Source organism: Rhinolophus sinicus, linkage group LG15 (assembly GCF_036562045.2).
Source record: "Rhinolophus sinicus isolate RSC01 linkage group LG15, ASM3656204v1, whole genome shotgun sequence".
Lineage (NCBI taxonomy): Eukaryota > Metazoa > Chordata > Mammalia > Chiroptera > Rhinolophidae > Rhinolophus > Rhinolophus sinicus.
In genome coordinates this window covers 18922289-18942741 of record NC_133764.1, presented here as the reverse complement: position 1 = coordinate 18942741, position 20453 = coordinate 18922289, and the positions used below count along the sequence as shown (strand labels likewise).

The following is a 20453-nucleotide window of genomic DNA, read 5'->3' as shown; positions in this document are numbered from 1 at the left end:
ATAATTCCCTAGGTGATACTGCTCTTGGCATTAAATTCACTTTTTACAAGTTCCATGGCTCCTAAGATCTAGGCTACATCTTAAAATGAGAAGACAAAATAAAGCATCCATTTTATTATCAATTTGTTACCATTTGTCAAAAATAATTCATTCCCTAAACAATAAATCTTAACTATATTATTCCAGATAAAGCTAAATGTCAACAAAGTAAAAGGAAAGCAAGAGAATACTCATGACAAGCATGGTGACAGCAGGTTCTCTTTTGAGGAGTAGGACCAGATGGAAATGAAACTGGGAAGAGCTCCCATTTCGTACAAATTAAAAATTTGAGATTGTGTATTAAAATACATAGTGATAACACAAAGCACTCCTTGAATCAAGTGTCATATATAAATACTTGGAGGAAATTAAAACAATTCAGTGTCTTTTTACAAATAAGTTAACTAGGCAACTACTTTCATATTCAACATACAGGTCAAACATTGTCTCACAACGTAGAAAGCTCTACTGCAGGATTATTTACAATTCATCATTCACTACCTTGGCTATTAAACATGCACCCTCTGAAGGACACCATCCAATGATAGCTCATGAACAAACAGAAGTGGTTCCTTTCCAAACCTGACAACGTTTGACAATAATACGTTATGTTCTGAGTTCAAATTTTAAAAGTTATTTTTGAACAAAGACACTTTTGTTTTCTACTCCTGGGTATTGCAGTCCACAGGCTAATTTAGGGCTTTTAAAATAGTCAATCAAAAGTTTATAGCATTTTGATTACATTCTGCTTTAAAAAAAATGATTATTTTTGTACTAAGTTATAAGAACCTTGCAGTTAAGAACTGAGTCTTAATATTCGGTGTTCCTCTGCAGTGACCAAGGGAAAGCAGGGCATGGTTTACTACTTACTGTTTTCTACTATTTCTACTATAACACGTGTTATGCGAGGCACTTCACATTTATTTAATCCCATAATAAATTTACACATTGGGAATTATGATCTCATTCTTCAGGTGAAGAAAGAGGCTAGAAGGTGACTTGCCCAAAGAAATTTTTATCAGATGGACTCAAACTCTTTTTAAAAAGCTTTGCTTAGTTCACTTATTTAAAGAATGATTCCCAATTTATTTTTCTGCTGACCTACTTTGTTGGTCATCAAAGAGTTGTGGACTTGAACTAAAAAATCATTCATTAAAGCATTTGGTCAAAAAAATTTAATTACACTTTTACCTGGGCTCTTCCTAAATTATACATGAGGAAATAACACTCACATTTACGACTACCTACTGCATGTGAGACATTTGTATGTTATGTTATCTTATTTAATCTTCACAACTCAGTGTGCGAAATATTCCTCCAGAGGAGGAAATGGTGAATCAGAAGAGCAGCTACTTGCCTAAAGTCATACCAGTGAACAGAACACATCATTCACTTCCCACGAAAAGAAATCTCACTATGGGTAATAACCCAACGGGCCGTTTTTCCTATGTTCTAAGGAGAACATACGACTTGCGCTCCAGTGCTCTAGTCTGAATATTTAATTTACATAATCACATTTCTAGAGAGTCTCAAGTGTCTACTTATAAAAATTCATTAAAAGCACTCAAATCATATAGTATCTAGTCCCAACTTGTGTTTCAAAATAAGTTCTGTTAAAAGGAGTACATTTCTTAGTCATTTTGTGGCTTACTGCACTTCCGGAACCAACTATTGATAAACTTCCTCCTTTTCTAGAGGAACCATTTCAGTTTGCCAGAGGACCACATTTAATCTCAACTGAACCACCCCTTTTGCTTCCTTAGCCAAATCACCAAAATGTCCAGTTAGAACAAGAATTTAGCATCCTGCAAAAGAAGTTAACAACGGAGGTAAGAAAATTTTCACACAGGCAATCTGGTTTGATCTTTGCTTTACATAAAATTTATTTTTAAAACGAAAATGTCTATGATTTAAACTCTGATAGCCTAAAGATGTCTATAACAGGTCGTGCTGCACGGAATTAAACATTATTCAGTGTTGAGCTTGCCTTGGACAAAAAAATTTCACTTAGGTTTGTATGATATATAATTTCTGCTAGTTTTGTTCATCTTAGTTCTGTAATTAAAAGAAACAAACTATAGCCATGGCAGTAAAGTTAAGGGTTAGAAATAAAACTAGAATCCATGGGATATGACTGAACTTACAACCCAACCCCAAAACACCAACTGTTAAAAACTCTGATTTGCTTTCTATAAAATTTTCCTGTACATAACATAATCCATAGATTTAAATTAGTTTTATTTTTAAATTCCCTTTAGTGTCCATAGTAAGAATGGTCACCTTCACCTTCACTTAATTTAAAAAGAAACCAAAGGAGATTAGATGAGGTACTCAGTTATCATTATTATAATGACTTGTTTTTTATACAAGTAGAATTTTATATTTAAGTAATAATGACATGAAAATATTATCACTCATTTTTAAAGTTCACCAAAACTGTTATAAAATGTATGTATATGTAATCATATCATCTACATACTTATGTCATATATTACCTGCGCCTTTAGTGAACAGTGTAAAATAGATACAGGAAAAAACAACCACAGAATAAACAATAGAAAATTGCTAATATGCATAAAAGATGCCTGTTCTGTAAGCAAACTGGGTAATTACAAAGTAAATATTCTCCAGAACAAAAACTGCAAATAGTTACATAGACTTGCAATATTATGAAATAATAAATTCATAATGGGTGATATCCTATATCAATATTTCATAAATACTTAATGACTTTTCCTTATAGAACTCCACTTTGGATTTCTTCTAAGTAACTATTACAGAAGTTAGAAAATAAAGACTTTAATCTCTTTTTTAGACAAGACTTGTCTATATATTTTTAAAGGGTCAGCCCCAAATTTAGAGTTTAATAATACTTGTGTTTTTCAACTAATTTCTATATAGTTCTACTTAGGAGAAAATTATGAATTCTGAATAAGTTTGAATTTGTTAAATATAAATCTGATGCCTTTAAATGTCCAATCTTTAAAAATCACGTCAAATATGACAGTTTATAGGCTAACCACTCAAAACTCACATAACTGTTTTTATGGTATCACAAGACTAAAATGGTTTTCTACTAGCCCTTTATATAAGACTACCTCTAAAAGTTACTTATATATCTGTTCCCAGAGAGTTCGTATCTCCTTTCTTCACAAAGCATTTTTATTTTATAATTTTACTGTAAAAGACAGTGCGGCATACATAGTGACAAGGTATATGTAGTAGGAAAGGGCTCTGGTATAAGATTGATATGGTTTCTGTATTAGTGCTACTGTTTCGAGCTGTGACACTTGGGCAAATGACCCAGCTCCTCTGTTGTCTCAGTTTCTTTATCCGTAAGGTGAAGACAGCACCACCTGGCTCAGTAAAATAGGACAGTGCCCAGCATTTGGTGGGTACTCAGTAAATGGTAGATATTATTATTGATAACAGGTGGTCATCAAATACTTCCTATCAGAGTTCAAGGTTAATTTCCCTTTCTGCTCTTCCTCAATACAGAATTGCTGTTTTCTTCCTTTTATGGTTTGATAACCACCAGTTGGAGATACACTACTACTAAATTTTAATCTATTATATCTGTATTGTAACTTATATCAAAGTACTAAAATTCACCTATTATTTTTGGTACTGCTACCCACAATTGCCTTTTTGTCTAGGATATGCTCTCCAAATCTCCTTGATTCCTTTTAAAAGACAATGATATTTCTTACCATTTTTAATTTAACTGCATTCATTTTAAATGCTGGGCCTTTTACGTAGGTATGCATTATATCAATGAGAACATGTCGAATATATGAGGACTCCTGCTTTATTGCAACCGCCTTTAAGATGCTTAGTTAAAACAGCTTATGTTTTTCTTCTTCTTTTAATAATTTTTGAAATTTTCAGGAAAAGCAAAGGACAAAATCACAGATTTAAACCTCAAAGTGCCAACCTGAAATAATGAACAAAATACTGTCATACAAAGGTAGACAAATTTGGAATTAGTGTAAGCAGCAGACTAAGGGATTTCTAGAAAATAATGCTACATAGAACGTGCATAGGTTCTTCAGAGTAATTAGCAGGGATGATTCTGGGTAGAGCGGGGTGGGGGCAAAAAAAAGAAAGACAATCTTAAGGCTATGTGGAGCAGACAGGAGAGTCTCAAATGAAAGATGGGTGAGTTTGAGAAGATGGGTGGTTCAAATCCTCCAACTGGGAAGACAGCTGGCTCCTCTTCTGGCTCCCTGCATCACAAATACAGGTCAGGGACAGAGCAGCATTCTGTGGCTGCTTCTTTCATTACTTCAATCTTTTCTCACAACTTCTGATTTTACCCACTTTATTCTTCTACCCTAAATTCTTGCTAATTACGTAACACCACTTTTTCTTCTGCTTTTCATTAACTTTTTTTTAATAGCACTCAAATTAATTGACCTCCCCTTTTCCCCATATATTTGCTACTTGCTATCAGTTTTGTCTTATTTTGTGTGTGTGTGTTTTTGTATTTCTTCGCATTCCCTTTTCACTTCATATTATCTGACATTTTCTCTTCTTGAATCCCCTGCTCTTTATGGTTCTTGCTACTGTCTATGCCTGCAAAAAACAATGCTGGTACTTCACGTACACACGGTTTATATATTTTAAAAATGCTGATGTTAAATAACTTTCTGCACCGGTCCTAACACTGACCTCACTGTCTCTGAGCTAGAAAACGTCCGTTTCTTCACTATTATACTCTCTATTTATTCTTTTTAAAAACCCTGCCCCCTCTTTTCTGGACTATTCTGGATTGCTATAGAGTTCTAACACAGATTCAAGCATTCTGATGCAGTAGACCCTAAGAGGGTACACAACTAATTGAGAAGTGGGAAAAGGGGTAGGATAGATAAAAAATAAATGTGGTTTTAATACTACCATAAAGCTTAAATAGTAAGTGAAAAATCTCACATACTGAAGGCCCTATGACCTTCCTACTGACAAAAAAGGCTATGAACCTATCAAAATTGATCTTATAAACTAAACTGGACTTATAGTTAAGTTCCTGCTTGGGTTTTTTCTTCCGAAACGCCTTTTTTTTAGCTCATTGAAAAGAGGAACCATGTGGTTTTCTTTTTTTCTTTTTCTTTTTTTAAAATTTAAGCAAAGTCACAAAAGAGGGAACATTTTTGGGTGAAGACAAGTCATGGGCTATATTTTCTGTTGCTTTGGGTGGCATTTTTAAAAAACTAAAGTGAAACTCCAGTGATGAGGCCTTTCCTTGGGACGTGGGGTAGGAATCTTTAAGAATAGCAGGTGGGAACTGCATGGATAACAACCATCTAGAGATGATTCAAATACCCATATTTATGCCAAAGTTTCCTTTTTTTCTCCCTACTAAGCCTTTTGAAAAATTGATAAAATGCAGAATTTAATAACTTAAAGTATTAATAAACAGTGAAAAGGTGACATGGAAAGGAACCACAAAACCTAAAACAGGTTAAATGTTTACTGGGCTCCCAACATATATGGCACTTTGCCTTAAAAGAATCAACATATAAAAACATGAGGCAGTTCAGGGTAGCAGGAAGACCAGAGATGCTTTGAAACTAGGTGATCCTGGATACAAATTCTGTATCCAGTCTGTCACTAACAGTGATATAACCTCGGGCAAGTTACTTAATGCATTTGGATGTGTTTCTCTGTCTCTAAATCAAGGATTTATTTCTTGAAAGATGAAAAGATTTCCATTTTCCTTACAGAATCATTTAGAGGTTACATGAAAGAAAGTATGTAAAACATCTGGGATAGTACAGCACATAGTATGTTTTAGGTAAGTATTTTTCTTTATTTCTTTCTGGCTTCTTCAAGGTTCTTTATACTCTTGAGGGAGTGAGGATGAAGAGAGAATGTGAAAAGCAATTAAAAAATAAACACAATTATTTAAGAGAATAGAAGTGTGAGGCCATACAGGAAGAATTATCTAAGGAACCACAGAGGTAACAAGAGCTAGGGGGACTCAGGGAACGGCTGATCTCTTTGGGCTGTGGTCAGTCATAAAGAACTGGCTTTCTGAAGGGGAATTTAAGCTGAGGTCTGACAGATGAGGACAGGTTCGGAATGGCAGTCAGAAGGCGGGGAAGGGCTGGGTTGGAAAAAAAAGAACACAGTCTAGGTGGCTAAAAACCAGCATAATTAAAAGTATCTGTTTAGGGAAAAAAGTGTGTGTTTAGAAAGTACTTAAGATGGGGAAGAGGTACATTTGACTGAATGAGAAGTTTTAGTCAAGAGGTCTGAGTCAGAAAGCACAGCATAGAGAATACAGTCAATAATCTTGCAACAACTATGTATAGTGTCAGGGGGACCAGTGCATAAGTTACACAAATGTCTAACCACTATGCTGTACACCTGAAGCTAATGTAAAATAATATTGAATGTCAAGTGTAACTGAAAAAACAAAAAAAGAAAGAGATATGAGTCAGTATTGGTAAACTCAAGCCAGAAGGAAGAAAAGTCGGTTCAACATTTTTACCCTCACAGCAACGGGGAACCCTCAAGCAAGGGAGAAACAACCTGATCATATGTGCTTTTCAGATTAAGTCATCAGTAGTGTGCTTGAGAGTTAAAGGAGAAATATTTTTAAATTTAGACTTGAAGTACTAGAGAGAAAATAAAGAAACTGTACCAAAAAAAATCCACGTCTTTTTTCCTACTAAAATCGGGTAATTTATCATCACTGTGTACCAAGTGGTAGAAGAGTAAGCAATGAAAACTACTCAAATTTGCTGAACAGCTATTTCTTTGCAAAAGTTGAGGGAGCGCCTTTTCTCCTTTTATTGTACTTTGCACAGAACATCAAATCTCTCTCAGACCGGCCTGTGAATCACAGAAAAACTAGCTTCTAATCATGTACACCAGGATCTAACATCCTGAGATTTTCCTTTCCCTAATGTTAACAAAGAACTGAACGGTTACCATTGTGTTTAATAATGTGCAAAACAAGCAGATGCACGCAGAGCTGAAAAGTGTCTTTAGTATAACTCTTCACTTTAGAGACAGGCAACTGAGAACTGGAGCCATTGAAGTGACTCGTTCTCACGGTTAGATAGGAAGTTAGGTGGGGAAGCAGAGCTGGAACTGAACTCTAAGTTTTAGCATCTACTGTATCCCACAGAAAGTCCTGCCTGCCAAACTTATACTTGCCTTCTTTGCCCATGCCTATATGTTGTTCCCCTGGCTGGAATATTTTATTTGCTTAATTCATTCTTACAGACCTTTCAAGACTCAGTTCAAGTTTTACTTCTCTGAGAAACATTCCCCACAGCCCTTCCAGGCTAGATTAGTTCCTCTGTGTATTTCCTGCACTCCTTTATGAGAAAATTCATCAAATTATTATTTGTTAGTTTGTTTTTACCACTGGAATCTTTTTTTTTTTTGTAATCTCCTAAACCTAGAACAGGTCCTGACTCAAAGATGATGTTTACCAACAAATGAATAAAAGTAGCAGCAGGACTGCATGACCAACCTGATAGGACTGACTCGTCCAGATTCAAAGATCACTTGAGGATTTTAGCAGAGGACCTTGAGTTGAATTGAATCCTTTAAAAATACAAGATCCTAACATACAGTGCTAAACACTAATGATAATGCAAAGATTACTGGTACAGTGCAAAAGAAGTGTACAAAGGTAGCACCATTAAAAATAGACAGACGGGGTGAGGAGTTAGTTTTGAGATGCAGACGAATTGTTTTAAATATGTTGAATTTGCTGACAGTGGGATATATACATCGAATGTCCACCAAGAAGTCATACAAATGGAACTATTAGGTTGGTACAAAAGGAACTGCTGTTTAAAAGGTTAAAAATAATTGCAAAAACCGCAATTCCCTTTGCACCAATGCAAGAGAATCAAGGAGATTTGGGCTGGATGTACAGGTTTGGGAGTTATGGCATAAAGGTGAGAGCTGAAGTCTTACAGGTTCCCATCGAAGAAAAGCAGATAAGATGAGGACTGAATATCAACTACCCACAGTCAGGAGGCAAAAAACCGCATACAAACAGGAGCTAGCAAGATTAACATGAAAGGAAGATTCTTACAAAGAGGTCCTGGAAAAGCAGTAACGGAATAGTCAGTAGCATCAAATGTAGTCAAGAGGGAGGAAAACAAAAAAGAGAGAGACGAAAGAAAAGACTTGGATAAAATAACAGATGGTTACTGGTGTCCTTCAAGGCAGCAGAATCAATAAATATACTTCAAATTGTAAAGGGAGAAAAAGCAGAGAGCAGGTGGAAATACTCATGTACTTGAGAAGTATGCCTGAAATAAAGGACTGTAACGTGATGAAACTAGAGAGGTAGCAAGGCCAAGTACAGATCTTATGAAAGAATTAAGAAAAATCACTGCCTCTGAGGTCCAAATGTTGCATGATAAGTTAGAGTATATTCAAAATTTGTTTACAGTAGCCTATATAGGATATCAAGTCTAAATTAGGAATAATAAATACTAATCAAGTATCTACCTGCTTTATACCACACACTAAATGATACCTAATTGTCTTTCTTTCTTTTATTATAAAACCACTGGTAAAGAGGAAACATTCTGAAATGGATCCCAAGTATTTCATCTTAATTTTATTTTGTGGACACATGAACAATACAGTTTTCTCAGAGACAGAAGCAATTACAACAGAGAAGCAGCCACAATCTACTTTGTTTAGATCACCAATGCCACATGTCTCGGCTAATTCTCTAAACACAACAGGGAATCCTTTGGGTCAACCAACACAATTCAACAACATTTCTTCTAGACAATCAATACCAACTGCCAAAGTTGCTACTGGACAACTAACACTAGCTGTCCATGCCTCTTCTGGAAAACCAGCAGGACACACTTCTGCTGGACAACCACTTGCCTATACCACCACCAGACAACCAATACCAACGGCCAACTCTTCCTCCGAAAGAACAGCACTACCTAAGTTCACCTCTGCCAGACAAATACCAACATCTGCCCATACTTCCTCCAGACAATTGCCACCACTTGTCTATACTTCTTCTCAACAACTATCATCTGTCCACACCTCTTCCAAAACACCAATACCACCAACTGTTCCAAATCTATCCATACAACCAACACCAGCTGTCGAAAGATCACCTAGGATGACACCAGGATTCAACCTAGAAACTCCCAAAACAACCCCACATAAAACCAAGTCTGATTCAATAGCTGCCATATTAGTTGGTCTAACTCTGAGTTTTATGTTGGTAGCTATAATCACTATTGTCCTATGCAAATGCTTGAGAAAACCAGTTTTAAATGATCAAAATTGGGCAGGTCGGTCTCCATTTGCTGATGGTGAAACCCCTGACATATGTCTGGATAACATTAGAGAAAATGAAATACCCACCAAACGTACGTCAATTATTTCACTTATGGCCTGGAAATCAAACAAAAGCACACTTTTAGCAGATGACTTAGAAGTTAAGTTGTTTGAATCAAGTGAAAACATTGAAGATTCCAACAACCCCAAAACAGAAAAAATAAAAGATCAAGTAAATGGTACATCAGAGGAGAGTGTTGGTGGATCAACAATCGGCACTGCTGTTTCTTCTTCAGATGATGCAGACCTGCCTCCACCACCTCCTCCCCTTCTTGATTTGGAAGGACAGGAGAGTAACTCATCTGAACAGCCCACAATGACAATTGTATCTCCTCTTCCAAATGATTCCATCAATCTCCCACCATCTCTGGACGGTCTCAATCAAGTCTGTCAAGATCATAATTCTGAGTTCAGACAGTCATTTCCACTTCCCCCTGACTCACTAAATTTGCCCGTGCCACCAGGAGATTTTATGGAAGCCCTGGAAAATTCCAACAATGAGATCCAATGTCAGGAATTCTCTGTTCTTCCTAACGCTGATCAAGATCTCAATGAATCCCTGCCACCCCCACCTGCAGAAATGTTATAAATATTACAACTTGCTTTTTAGCTGATTTTCCATCCTTCTTAAAGAACTCCATTATTTTGTTTTTCTTCATGTGATGAAATATATTAAATGGCAGCTGGTAGCCAATTTTGATTTTTATTCAGGAACTACCTGAAAGGTGCTCAAAGCCCATGTGTATACGCGGAACTTAGTTTTTAAAAAATATATAACAGTGATCTACTTACTGGCTATAGTACCTAACTTTAATGTATAGCACATTTTACCTATGTGGATGGTATATGTCAATAACTTAACCATTTTGGAAATAATCTATGTATACTTAATATTACCCAATAGATTTTTTTTCCCTGAAAAGCTGTGTATTAAGTTACCTTGAATAAATAAAAATTCATTTTTCCATTTCAGAGTTTGAGGTAGATGAAATGAGAAATTAAATTTTTTTTCATTTTTAATTTCTAAACAAAACTCCAAGTTTTAAATTAATACCTCAAGTACTAAATAAATATTCTAAGTTCATGGGGATGAGTGATTAAAATGAATGTTTGAGAATTGAGAAATTTCCTTTTAGTTCTCATTGGAAATAGTAAAACAAACATATTAAAACATCAAATTGGGGGTTGGGTTGGGGACATTTACTCTGAAAAAAAAAAAAAAAAAAAGTATGCACCAGAAAATGTAGACATTTTCCTGTCTTGTTGGGGGAGCACAAATTTTGAAACCAGCCTCTTTAAAAAGTTTCTTTTTTTTAACACACCTTAAGAATCCAAAGAAAACAAAATCTTACAGAGGAAAAAAACAAACAAACAAAAAACACCCACTTTTATGGCTTCATTCCAAATTTAGATGATTTTTCCAGGAAAAACAGATTGTATCACAATACAGATGGTTCTCAACTTTCACTAAACTCATACTTTTTTTGACACTATATATTCAAACTCTTCAACTGCTTTTCTTATGCGGAATTTCATCTTTTATCCATTCTCTAACAAGCGATAAATTTGAGTTACCAGAGTAGGATGGGCCCAATCTTGGTCACAGTCAAGGTGGGGAGTGTTCCTTTGCCTGTGCGTGTGTAGCTACCTGAAGAAGCACCCCTGAGCCCAACAAGCACATCGTCTTCCTCCTCACCCCTGCCCCAACTCCTGGGGGAAACAGTCCCTTAGAATGAAGTGTGGTGGCTTTACTGGTAGCTTAATGTTGGAGAACCTCTCATAGTTCTGGGATTTTTAAGAACAAAATATGGTATTTATTTGTAGCATGGTGTTCAAGAAACTAACGAAGTTCTACCTTTAATAAAAATTAGCAGGCTTCTGTACATTGAAATTTTATATACAATGTTTCTCTGTAAATCTTTTAAGCCATCCCTTACTGACCATGAAAACGTTTAATCTGCAAAAAAAACTTCCCCGAGCTGCTTATATTTCCTGACTAAGCATGATGTTTATTGTCATATGTCATTGGTTCTCTTCCATCTTCCACATTGAAAAGTGTCTTTCATGGGTTTTTCAAACTTTGTACTAATTTTAAGGTTAATTTACCCAGCAGCAATCAGGAGCTTAAGAATTGCATATTATTCTTTTGAATTTTAAATATTCTAGTTAGAGTAAACAAGACATATTTTATATTTGGTCAAGACTTTAACATACCTTCAATCATCATAATCTTTCTCATTTTACCTGTAAGATTGTTACCTGACAGGCTTTTTCCACACTTTTGCTCTTCTATTTCATTACCTTCTTTTCTGACGTCTTGAAAAATAGGTATTGGCAAATATAAGCAAATACCAAGTCTCCTAACTAAATCAAGAACTGATGAGCTGGTTATATAGTCTTGTCTGATTTCTTTAAACACGACAGGCAGCTTTTCTCCTTCTGTTCTTTGTATAACAGAAGAACAGACTACAGCCGGCAGCTGTTTTGTTTTGTTATTTTTTTTGGTAATTTTTTTAAAGAAATTCTCTGCCGGGGGAAGAATAATTCCCATTTACTGCATGCAATTTTTTCCTACTGAGGTCAGTGGAAGCTGAGCAGCCAAACAGAGGCAATTCTTGCTTAATCAGCAGAAAGAAATGCAAGCCAATAAAAGAAATACAGGAGAGATGAAAATGTTGGAACAAAAAGAAAAAAACCTACCAAAAAATGAAAGAACCAGGATACAGAGGAGAAATTTATTTCATGGTTATGGCAAAAGGACAAGGCACAGGGTAATTAAAAGCAGACTGAATTTACATACCACATACCAGTCGTGCTCTAACCACATCAGCACTAACCAGATTCAGAAGCAACACTGATGACCATCTAGTTCAACTCCTTTTATTTGTTAACTGCTGAGAAAACAGGCCCAGAGACAGTAAGTGACTTGCTTAGAAGTGGTACTAAAAATTCTGTCTGCTTCCTGATTCAGCACTCTTCTCACTAATGTAAGACCACAGAGCACCTACTTACATACATGCATTGCAACGCACATATGTCACACATGTATTCCATTTGGGGTTGGTGGTGAGGGCACAATGAATTAGATGAGGGAGACTTGTAACTGTTGTTACTACCTAGGTCTGATCAAAAAATAAAGTAGCAAAATACTTGGGTACCTATCATTAAAATAGTGGTACATGATTAGACCAACAGATCAGTGGAACAAATGGAAAGTCCAAAAATAAATCTCAAATCAGTAGGGAAAAGTATTGGGACAACTGGATATGTATTTGGGAAAAAAAAATAAAATTGGATCTGTACTTTACACTACATTAGAAAAAAACACCAAATAGACCAGAGATCTAAATATAAAACATGAAATTATACAAGAGGAGAAAATATGAGCGAATTCCTTTATCATCTGAAAGTGGGAAAAACCTTCCTAGCTGACACTCAAAATCCAGAGGCAATAAAAAGAAAAGAAAAATCCAATTATATAGAACTTTTAAGTGGCAAGCAAAGCAAAAAAAATAAAAACCCACCATAATAAAGTCAAAAGACAAATGGCAAACCGGAAAAAAAAAATTTGCAATTTAAATGAAATCAAAAGGCTATCTCTAAAATGAAACAAACAAACAAACAAACAAACACTCCTAAATACAGAGGAAGATGGGAAAGACCCAAAGCACAATAGAAAAAATGTGCAAAACATATAAAAGACAGTCACAGAAGAAAAAATGTAAAGTCCTTAAAAACATATATAAAGATATACAACCCTCCTCATTGTAAGAGAGATGCATTTAAAATTACACTGAGCTCTTATTACCTTTATTGATATAAGTCCAAAAGTTCAACAACAAAGTCTACGGTGAGGATCTATAGTACCTGACACCCTGACACATTGCTGTTGGGTCTATAGAGAGGAATTTGGTAATATCCAGAAAAATTCCAAATGCATTTACCCTTTTACAAAGCAATCCCACTTCTAAAAATCTTTTTCAAAGATTCATTGGACAAAATATGAAATCACTGTGGCATTATTTGTAATAGCAAAAATCTGGAAACAACCCAGATGCCCACCAATAGGGGCCTGGGTGAATAAACCATAGCACACTCCCAAAGGGAGTACCATGCATCATAAAATGAATGAGACAGATCCCTCTGTACTGATACGGAGTGATCTTCCAGATATATTATTAAGAAAGAAAGAACAAGATGTACCACAGTATATTTAGTATGCAACCTTTTGTATAAGAAGGGGATACATACACATTTTTGTACGTTTGCAAAAAGAAATACTGGTTAAGACACAATCAAAAGCTTGTAACAGTCACCAATAGGAGGAAGAGAATAAGGTGGAGGCGTAGAGAAGCAAGATTTCTCTAATACACCTTGTCATATAGTTTTGACTTAAACAGTCCCTAAAAACATAACTAACTGAAACAAACGAACCCAATTTTTATGTAAAGCTGGTGATACAAAAATATAGAGAAAACAATTGTTTTAAGTTGGATTAGAACACAGAGCTGATTATACAACCTTAGTGAAGTATATTCTAAGGACAAATAGAGCTGCAAAGAAATCAAACTTTATTCAGTAGTTTGTAATCTGATTGTCTGCTGCAATACTGGTATTATTTTGAAACTATTATAGGATGATACAAATAAGCAATTATGTTAATGATGTTAGGAACCATTTATAGGAAATGTGAGGGATAGAAGAACACATTAAATCTTCACAAGAAAGCAAACAGATAAATCCAGATGAGGGGCATTCTAGAGAACCAGTGACTGAACTGTGACAAGAAGCCAGTGGCATGCTGAGACAGATGGGGGAGGTTGGAGGAGGGACTGACCCCCCTGGATTCTGACCTGATCATTTCTACCTTGTCAGTTCTGCCATGCTTTTAACATACTGTATTCAGTACTTCTTAGCTGTTTTCAGCAGGAAATTAAGTCTGAATAGAAAACTATATTACCGAAGGCAGAGAATATAATACTTTTAGTCTCAAATAAGCACAACAAATGTTATTAACTTAAGAAGTAAAGATTAACTGATTGGGTTTCTAAACTATTGATGAACAGGACAGTTGTTCTCTGGCAGGTAATTTGTTATACCTTTCACAATGTTGGGATAATATATTCTAGGACAGTATGTTTCACAAAAGAATATGTAAATGAATTTACTACCTAGTCTACAATATAATAGTTGCCTAAATAGTTGTAAATCCTCACTTGACAGATTTATAAAAAATATAATGTGGGGGCGGCCAGATGGCTCAGTTGGTTAGAGCATGAGCTCTGAACAACAGGGTTGCCAGTTCGATTCCCACATGGGCCAGTGAGCTGCACTCTCCACAACTAGATTGAAGACAACGAGCTGCTATTGAGCTTCTGGAGGGGCAGCCAGATGGCTTAGTTAGTTAGAGCGCGGGCTCTCAACAACAAGGTTGCTGGTTCAATTCCTGCATGGGATGGTGGGCTGTGCCCCCTGCAACTAAAGGCTGAAAATGGCAACTGGACTTGGAGCTGAGCTGCACCCTCCACAACCAGATTGAAGGACAATGACTTGGAACTGATGGGCCCTGGAGAAACACACTGCTCCTCAATATTCCCCAATTAAAAATAATAATAATAATAATAATGTGTCTGAATAATATCTGAAATAAGTTGTAACAAACACGTAGGCCTACAAAGTTATTTTTTGAACTAATAGTAATATACTATATATATATTTCATGAGAATTTCTAAAATCATAAGGACAGTTTGTTACAATTCAAACATATTAAAATGTTCCCCCCTTTACTAACAATTGTCACCCCAATAAATTAAAAAAAAATGTTCCCCCTTTTTCTTTTTGAGGATTTTATAATAATCTCTAAAGAAGAAGAAGCAATTTGGTATGTCCCGAAACTTGGAAATGAGAAACACTGCCACTACTATTATATTGGAATTTTATTATATATAGCAGAATCTAGTCTCCATATAGCCTAAACTTAAATTCACTTGAATCCATTAGTTAATGAAATAACATGTTCTTTCTTTGAAACAGAAGTTCGGTAAGTAAAATGGAACTGGATAACTCTACTTCTACATTAATGTAATGAGTGTTCCTAAAATTTAGAAACAAATGTTTGGTGAATTGACCCTCAGTCACATCCCTTGAAGTGTAACAGCATATATTCGATCTGATATTGAAGAAATCTATTCCCTATTTTCACAACAATATTGTTGACTGTAGTATTTTAAACACATTACTTTTAAGCACTGAGATTGATAACTGGTTTCTGAAATCCATAGAAAGAATCTTATTTAGAGTCCAAGGCTGAACCCTCAGAGTAAAGTGGGAAGAAAGTACCCAATCAATAATAAATATCTAACACTGCAGACTTCTAAAATGTAGATACTTTTCGAGGAACATTAATATTATACAAAAGGAGACTCCTATAGTTTGTTTTCTAAGAAAAACAACGCAAAGTTTAATACAGTAAGTTCTAATTGTGGTAAAATTTGGGATAAAATAATGCCTAGTAAACTAGGCATAAAGATATTTCCCTTACATGTAATATGCTACTAAATGCTGGTTTTATATGGTAACAATATGTAATGAAAATTCCATAACTTTATTTGCTTTCTTTTCTAAGGTAAACTATCTATTCCAGAAATTAGACTTGCATTTTAACAGATTATTTATATAATCAATCCACTAAAGAAAGAGTGGAGCAGAAACTATCATAAATATAGTCTCATTTTATGAATTGCATAACCAAACTTTTCCTTTACACTATTTCATGCAGTTTTAAAAGTATAAATTGCTTTCTCAGGAGATAAAATGTGAAACATTCATTAGAAATTACCTGAAATTGATGCTATTATTAAAACATAAAATCAAATAGGTGGTCATTCATAGATTATCAAAGATGTCTCTGGAGAAAACATGACACATACCCACGTATCAAACAAAGTTTTATGAAGAAAAAAAAATCCTTAACCTAAAAGTCACAAAATAAAACGTTTATTTTACCACATGAGCTGATAATTAAAAGCGTAAGATGCTCTATGATCTCACTTATATGTGGAATCTAAAGAACAAAATAAAAAAAAAACAAAAAATAAAAAATAAAAGCGTAAGGTGCTCATTTAAAAATGCAGCCTCACTTGTTTGTGTGTAGCCTGGGTCAAATATCCTTTATATTAGAAAGATAAAGAAAAAAACAATCACATGTAAGTACTTCTGTATTTCCCCAAAAGGAAGATGAACATTGAAATAGTTGATAAATTTGAAAAGCTGATTATACATAATAATCACCATGTTAGGGGAGCACATAAAAATCAAACAGATTGTACAATGTTACAAAGTGGCATGACAACTGTACCATTTTAGAAAAAGAACATAAAAAGGCAGGTTGTTAAAAGTAAATAATTAACATCTTAGAAAACCATCCATGAGGCAGGTCAGATTCATTTTCAACATGTAAAAACAACGAAGAGTAGAGGCATTAAAAAAGAACCACAGATTTTTCATCAAGCAAATGTTACCATGTCTGAACCTAAGCTCAGACAAAAATATACAGAAACGAGTCCGGGCCAAGTCGAAATGCGCATGAGGCATTGCATCCTATAGCAAATTTGAGATACGTAGGTATGCTTAACTCTGTAAATTTGAAAAAAAAAAAATTGGGGGGGGGTCTATTTTGTTGCGTGTGCACCTCTTGCAATAAATTTGAGTCAGCACCAATGACAGCTCTGCAGTCCTCCTATGTGGTGCTGATCAGGTGGTTGCAGAGCTTCGGCTCACAGCAACACAATGCAGCTGAGCAGGCAAGCACAGCCCACAGCCAGAAGCGGTTCCTTCTCTCCAGAACAAGGCGACCTTTAAAGCTTAAGTTTCCTGGAGAAAATGAGATGCCGATGCTGAAGACGACACTATGGTAAGCTGTTATTTACATCAGTAAAAGCTCAACTTTGGAATTTTTTTCTCTTTTTAAGCAAAAGTCAATGTTAGGATTGAATATATGTTCAATAGCAAGTGCATGCACCAGAAATTTGCTGCAGTGTCAGTGGAGGAATTTCTTTTCAATATTCATTCACTTTGTAGATATACACGCTGTTTTCCGTTAGAATCGGCACTGAAATATGCAAGGGGAAAAAACCACTTTATAAAATAGGAGGTTTGAAGGTATGGTGTTGGTTTGGATTTTTCAAGTGCCTTATAATGTTTTGTAAGGATATATTTATCCTAAAAAGACAAAGATGAATTTCAAAGTATTGTTTTAATATCTAAATAAAATCTCACCCTACACACACACATTGACTATATTACATTACTGCAGAGATTTAAAAAGACACGACAGCCATTTTCCCCATCTGACTAAAAAGGATATTATCAAAAATAGTAATAGCTTAAGATTCTGACTCTTTATTTGCAGAGAATGCCATTTTTTATAATATTAAGGCTCTGGGTGGATAAATAAGAACGACTATGTAAAAGAAGGAAGCAAATACAGGAGAAAACGCAGGAGAGAGTAGGGGGAGAGAGTCTCTCTCTACCACATAGCCCCAATTGAGGGATGAAGCATTTGGACTATAAATGAAGGGAGCTTTGTTAGTTTAATCACTGGAACAATTATAAAAGGACTCAACAACAACGAGGTTTATTGAAAATTTTGCCTAATGCTAACTGACCCAGGCAGATGCCTAATTGTATTTGCATATTAAAAGAAGGGTGTATCTGTTTGTTTGCAGGCTTGGATGGAATGTCAGATACTGACAATGTCTCCCAGCCTGTTCATCCTTCTGTTTCTCACACCTGGTATCTTATGCATTTGTCCTCTCCAATGTACATGCACAGAAAAGCACAGGCATGTGGACTGTTCAGGCAGAAACTTGACTACATTACCACCTGGACTGCAAGACAATATTATCCATTTAAATCTGTCTTATAACCACTTTACTGACCTGCATAACCAGTTAACCCGATACACCAATCTGAGGACCCTGGACATTTCAAACAACAGGCTTGAAAGCCTCCCTGCTCAGTTACCTCGGTCCCTGTGGGATATGTCTGCTGCTAACAACAACATTAAGCTGCTTGACAAATCTGATACTGCTTATCAGTGGAACCTTAAATATCTGGATGTGTCTAAGAACATGCTGGAAAAGGTGGTTCTCATTAAAAACACACTCAGAAGTCTTGAGGTTCTCAACCTGAGTAGTAACAAACTTTGGACAGTTCCAACCAACATGCCCTCCAAACTACATATCGTGGACCTGTCTAAAAATTCCTTGACACAAATCCTTCCAGGAACATTAATAAACCTGACAAATCTCACACATCTTTACCTGCACAACAACAAATTTACATTCATTCCAGATCAAGCTTTTGACCAACTCTTTCAGTTACAAGAGATAACCCTTTACAATAACAGGTGGTCATGTGACCATCAAGAAAATATTACTTACTTATTGACGTGGGTGATGCAGACTAAAGCCCACGTGATAGGGACTCCCTGTTCTAGCCAAATCTCATCCTTGAAGGAACATAACATATACCCCACACCTTCTGGATTTACCTCAGGCCTGTTCACTGTAAGCGGGATGCAGACAGTGGATACCATTAACTCTCTGAGCATGGTAACTCAGTCCAAAGTGACCAAAATACCCAAACAGTATCGAACAAAGGAAACGTTTGGTGCCACTCTAAGTAAAGACACCACCTTTACTAGCACTGACAAGGCTTTTGTGCCCTATCCAGAAGATACATCCACAGAAATGATCAAGTCACACGAAGCAGCAGCTGCAACTCTCACTATTCATCTCCAGGATGGAATGGTTACAAGCACGAGCCTCACTAGCTCCACGAAATCATCCCCAACACCCATGACCCTAGGTATTACTAGTGGCGTGCCAAATAATTTCTCTGAAATGCCTCAACAAAGCACAACCCTTAACTTACGGAGGGAGGAGACCACCACCAATGTAAAGACTCGCTTACCTTCTGTAGCAAGTGCTTGGAAAGTAAATGCTTCGTTTCTCTTAATGCTCAATGCTGTGGTCATCCTGGGCATCTGAGGGTCTGCATTTTCTGAAACTAATGAAAGAACTCCTCCCTGATGTACAGTTGGGAAAATATGCCCCTATCTAACCAGTGATTCAAGCTCTATTAAGTATTCAAGAAAGCCAGTCTTACCTTTCTGACTCTGATGTAAATGAAGTAACTTGTCTTAAATAAAAGAAGTGCACAATGTCTTGGTACTTGCTGCTATTTTACTGTCTTAAGTAAAACTAATGAATTTCTTTTTTTTTTAATGAAATGTTTTCCTTTTAAGGCTTCAATTCATTGCACAAGATATAAAGCGTCTAAACTTTAATATGTATTTTATGTATGTTTACACTGTCAAACACCTGGGAAAAAAATAAAAGACCTATGCTCACAACTGTGTTGTTTGGCTCTCTAGTCATGCCAACCTAATCTACTCAGTAGAATCAAAATGGCCCAATCATTTTTGTGCTAGCGTACGTTGGTGAAGTCTTTATGGTAAGTGAAATGTTGGGGGTATCCGAGGATTTTGCCAATAAAGTAAAACTGAGGTTGCCAACCCCATGAATGGTTATGCTACATTATTTTACACACAAGCCATAATTGTTTTAAATCTAAATGATGTCCTGCTTCTGAGGAACTCTTGGCTACTTTACAGATTAAATAATGGACAAAAGCTCTTCAAAAAGCTAGAAGACACTAGGCTTTGCATTTTAATAAGGAAAGTTTAATGGTTTTGCTTTTAGCGTTTAAGACAAGTATTACAAACACAATAAAAACTTCAGGCTTAAGGCCATGTAAAGAAACCGTTTTAGTGCATATTTAACAAATCATTTACTAATGGAAAATTTAAATATTTACAAAATTAAAAGGCTTCGATGTGCAAGAGAGGAAAATTTATCTTTTGCACTTCAGACATTAGAATCTGACTTAACTAAGTTAAAAATAAGATTAGTTTCAGGATAAAATCATGGGAGGCTAAGGAAGGGAGGGAGAGGAAAAGAAAAGGAGGGAGGGAAAAAAGGATGGAATTCATTTGGTGCTACAATCAGGT

At 35.7% G+C, this 20453-nt stretch overlaps 3 protein-coding genes across 14 annotated transcripts in view; 2 read left to right on the top strand and 1 right to left on the bottom strand.

The window, feature by feature from the left end:
• The window catches only part of NF1 (neurofibromin 1), a 210965-nt gene that overhangs the window by 48709 nt on the left and 141803 nt on the right, over positions 1 to 20453 (bottom strand). The window lies entirely within an intron of this gene.
• EVI2B (ecotropic viral integration site 2B) lies at positions 1723 to 10350 on the top strand. The gene is made up of 3 exons (XM_019750690.2): positions 1723 to 1868; positions 5760 to 5830; positions 8588 to 10350. Exon 3 carries the CDS (start codon positions 8603 to 8605, stop codon positions 9965 to 9967), a length of 1365 nt encoding a protein of 454 aa, XP_019606249.2. The 5' UTR covers positions 1723 to 1868; positions 5760 to 5830; positions 8588 to 8602; the 3' UTR covers positions 9968 to 10350.
• Positions 17147 to 19614, top strand: OMG (oligodendrocyte myelin glycoprotein). Its single transcript, XM_019750692.2, has 2 exons — positions 17147 to 17291; positions 18106 to 19614. The coding sequence occupies exons 1-2, from the start codon at positions 17289 to 17291 to the stop codon at positions 19429 to 19431; spliced, it is 1329 nt and encodes a 442-aa protein (XP_019606251.1). The 5' UTR covers positions 17147 to 17288; the 3' UTR covers positions 19432 to 19614.

Excerpts from the sequence above, each read along its gene's own strand:
- EVI2B (XM_019750690.2), top strand. The coding sequence starts at position 8,603 with ATGGATCCCAAGTATTTCATCTTAATTTTATTTTGTGGACACATGAAC.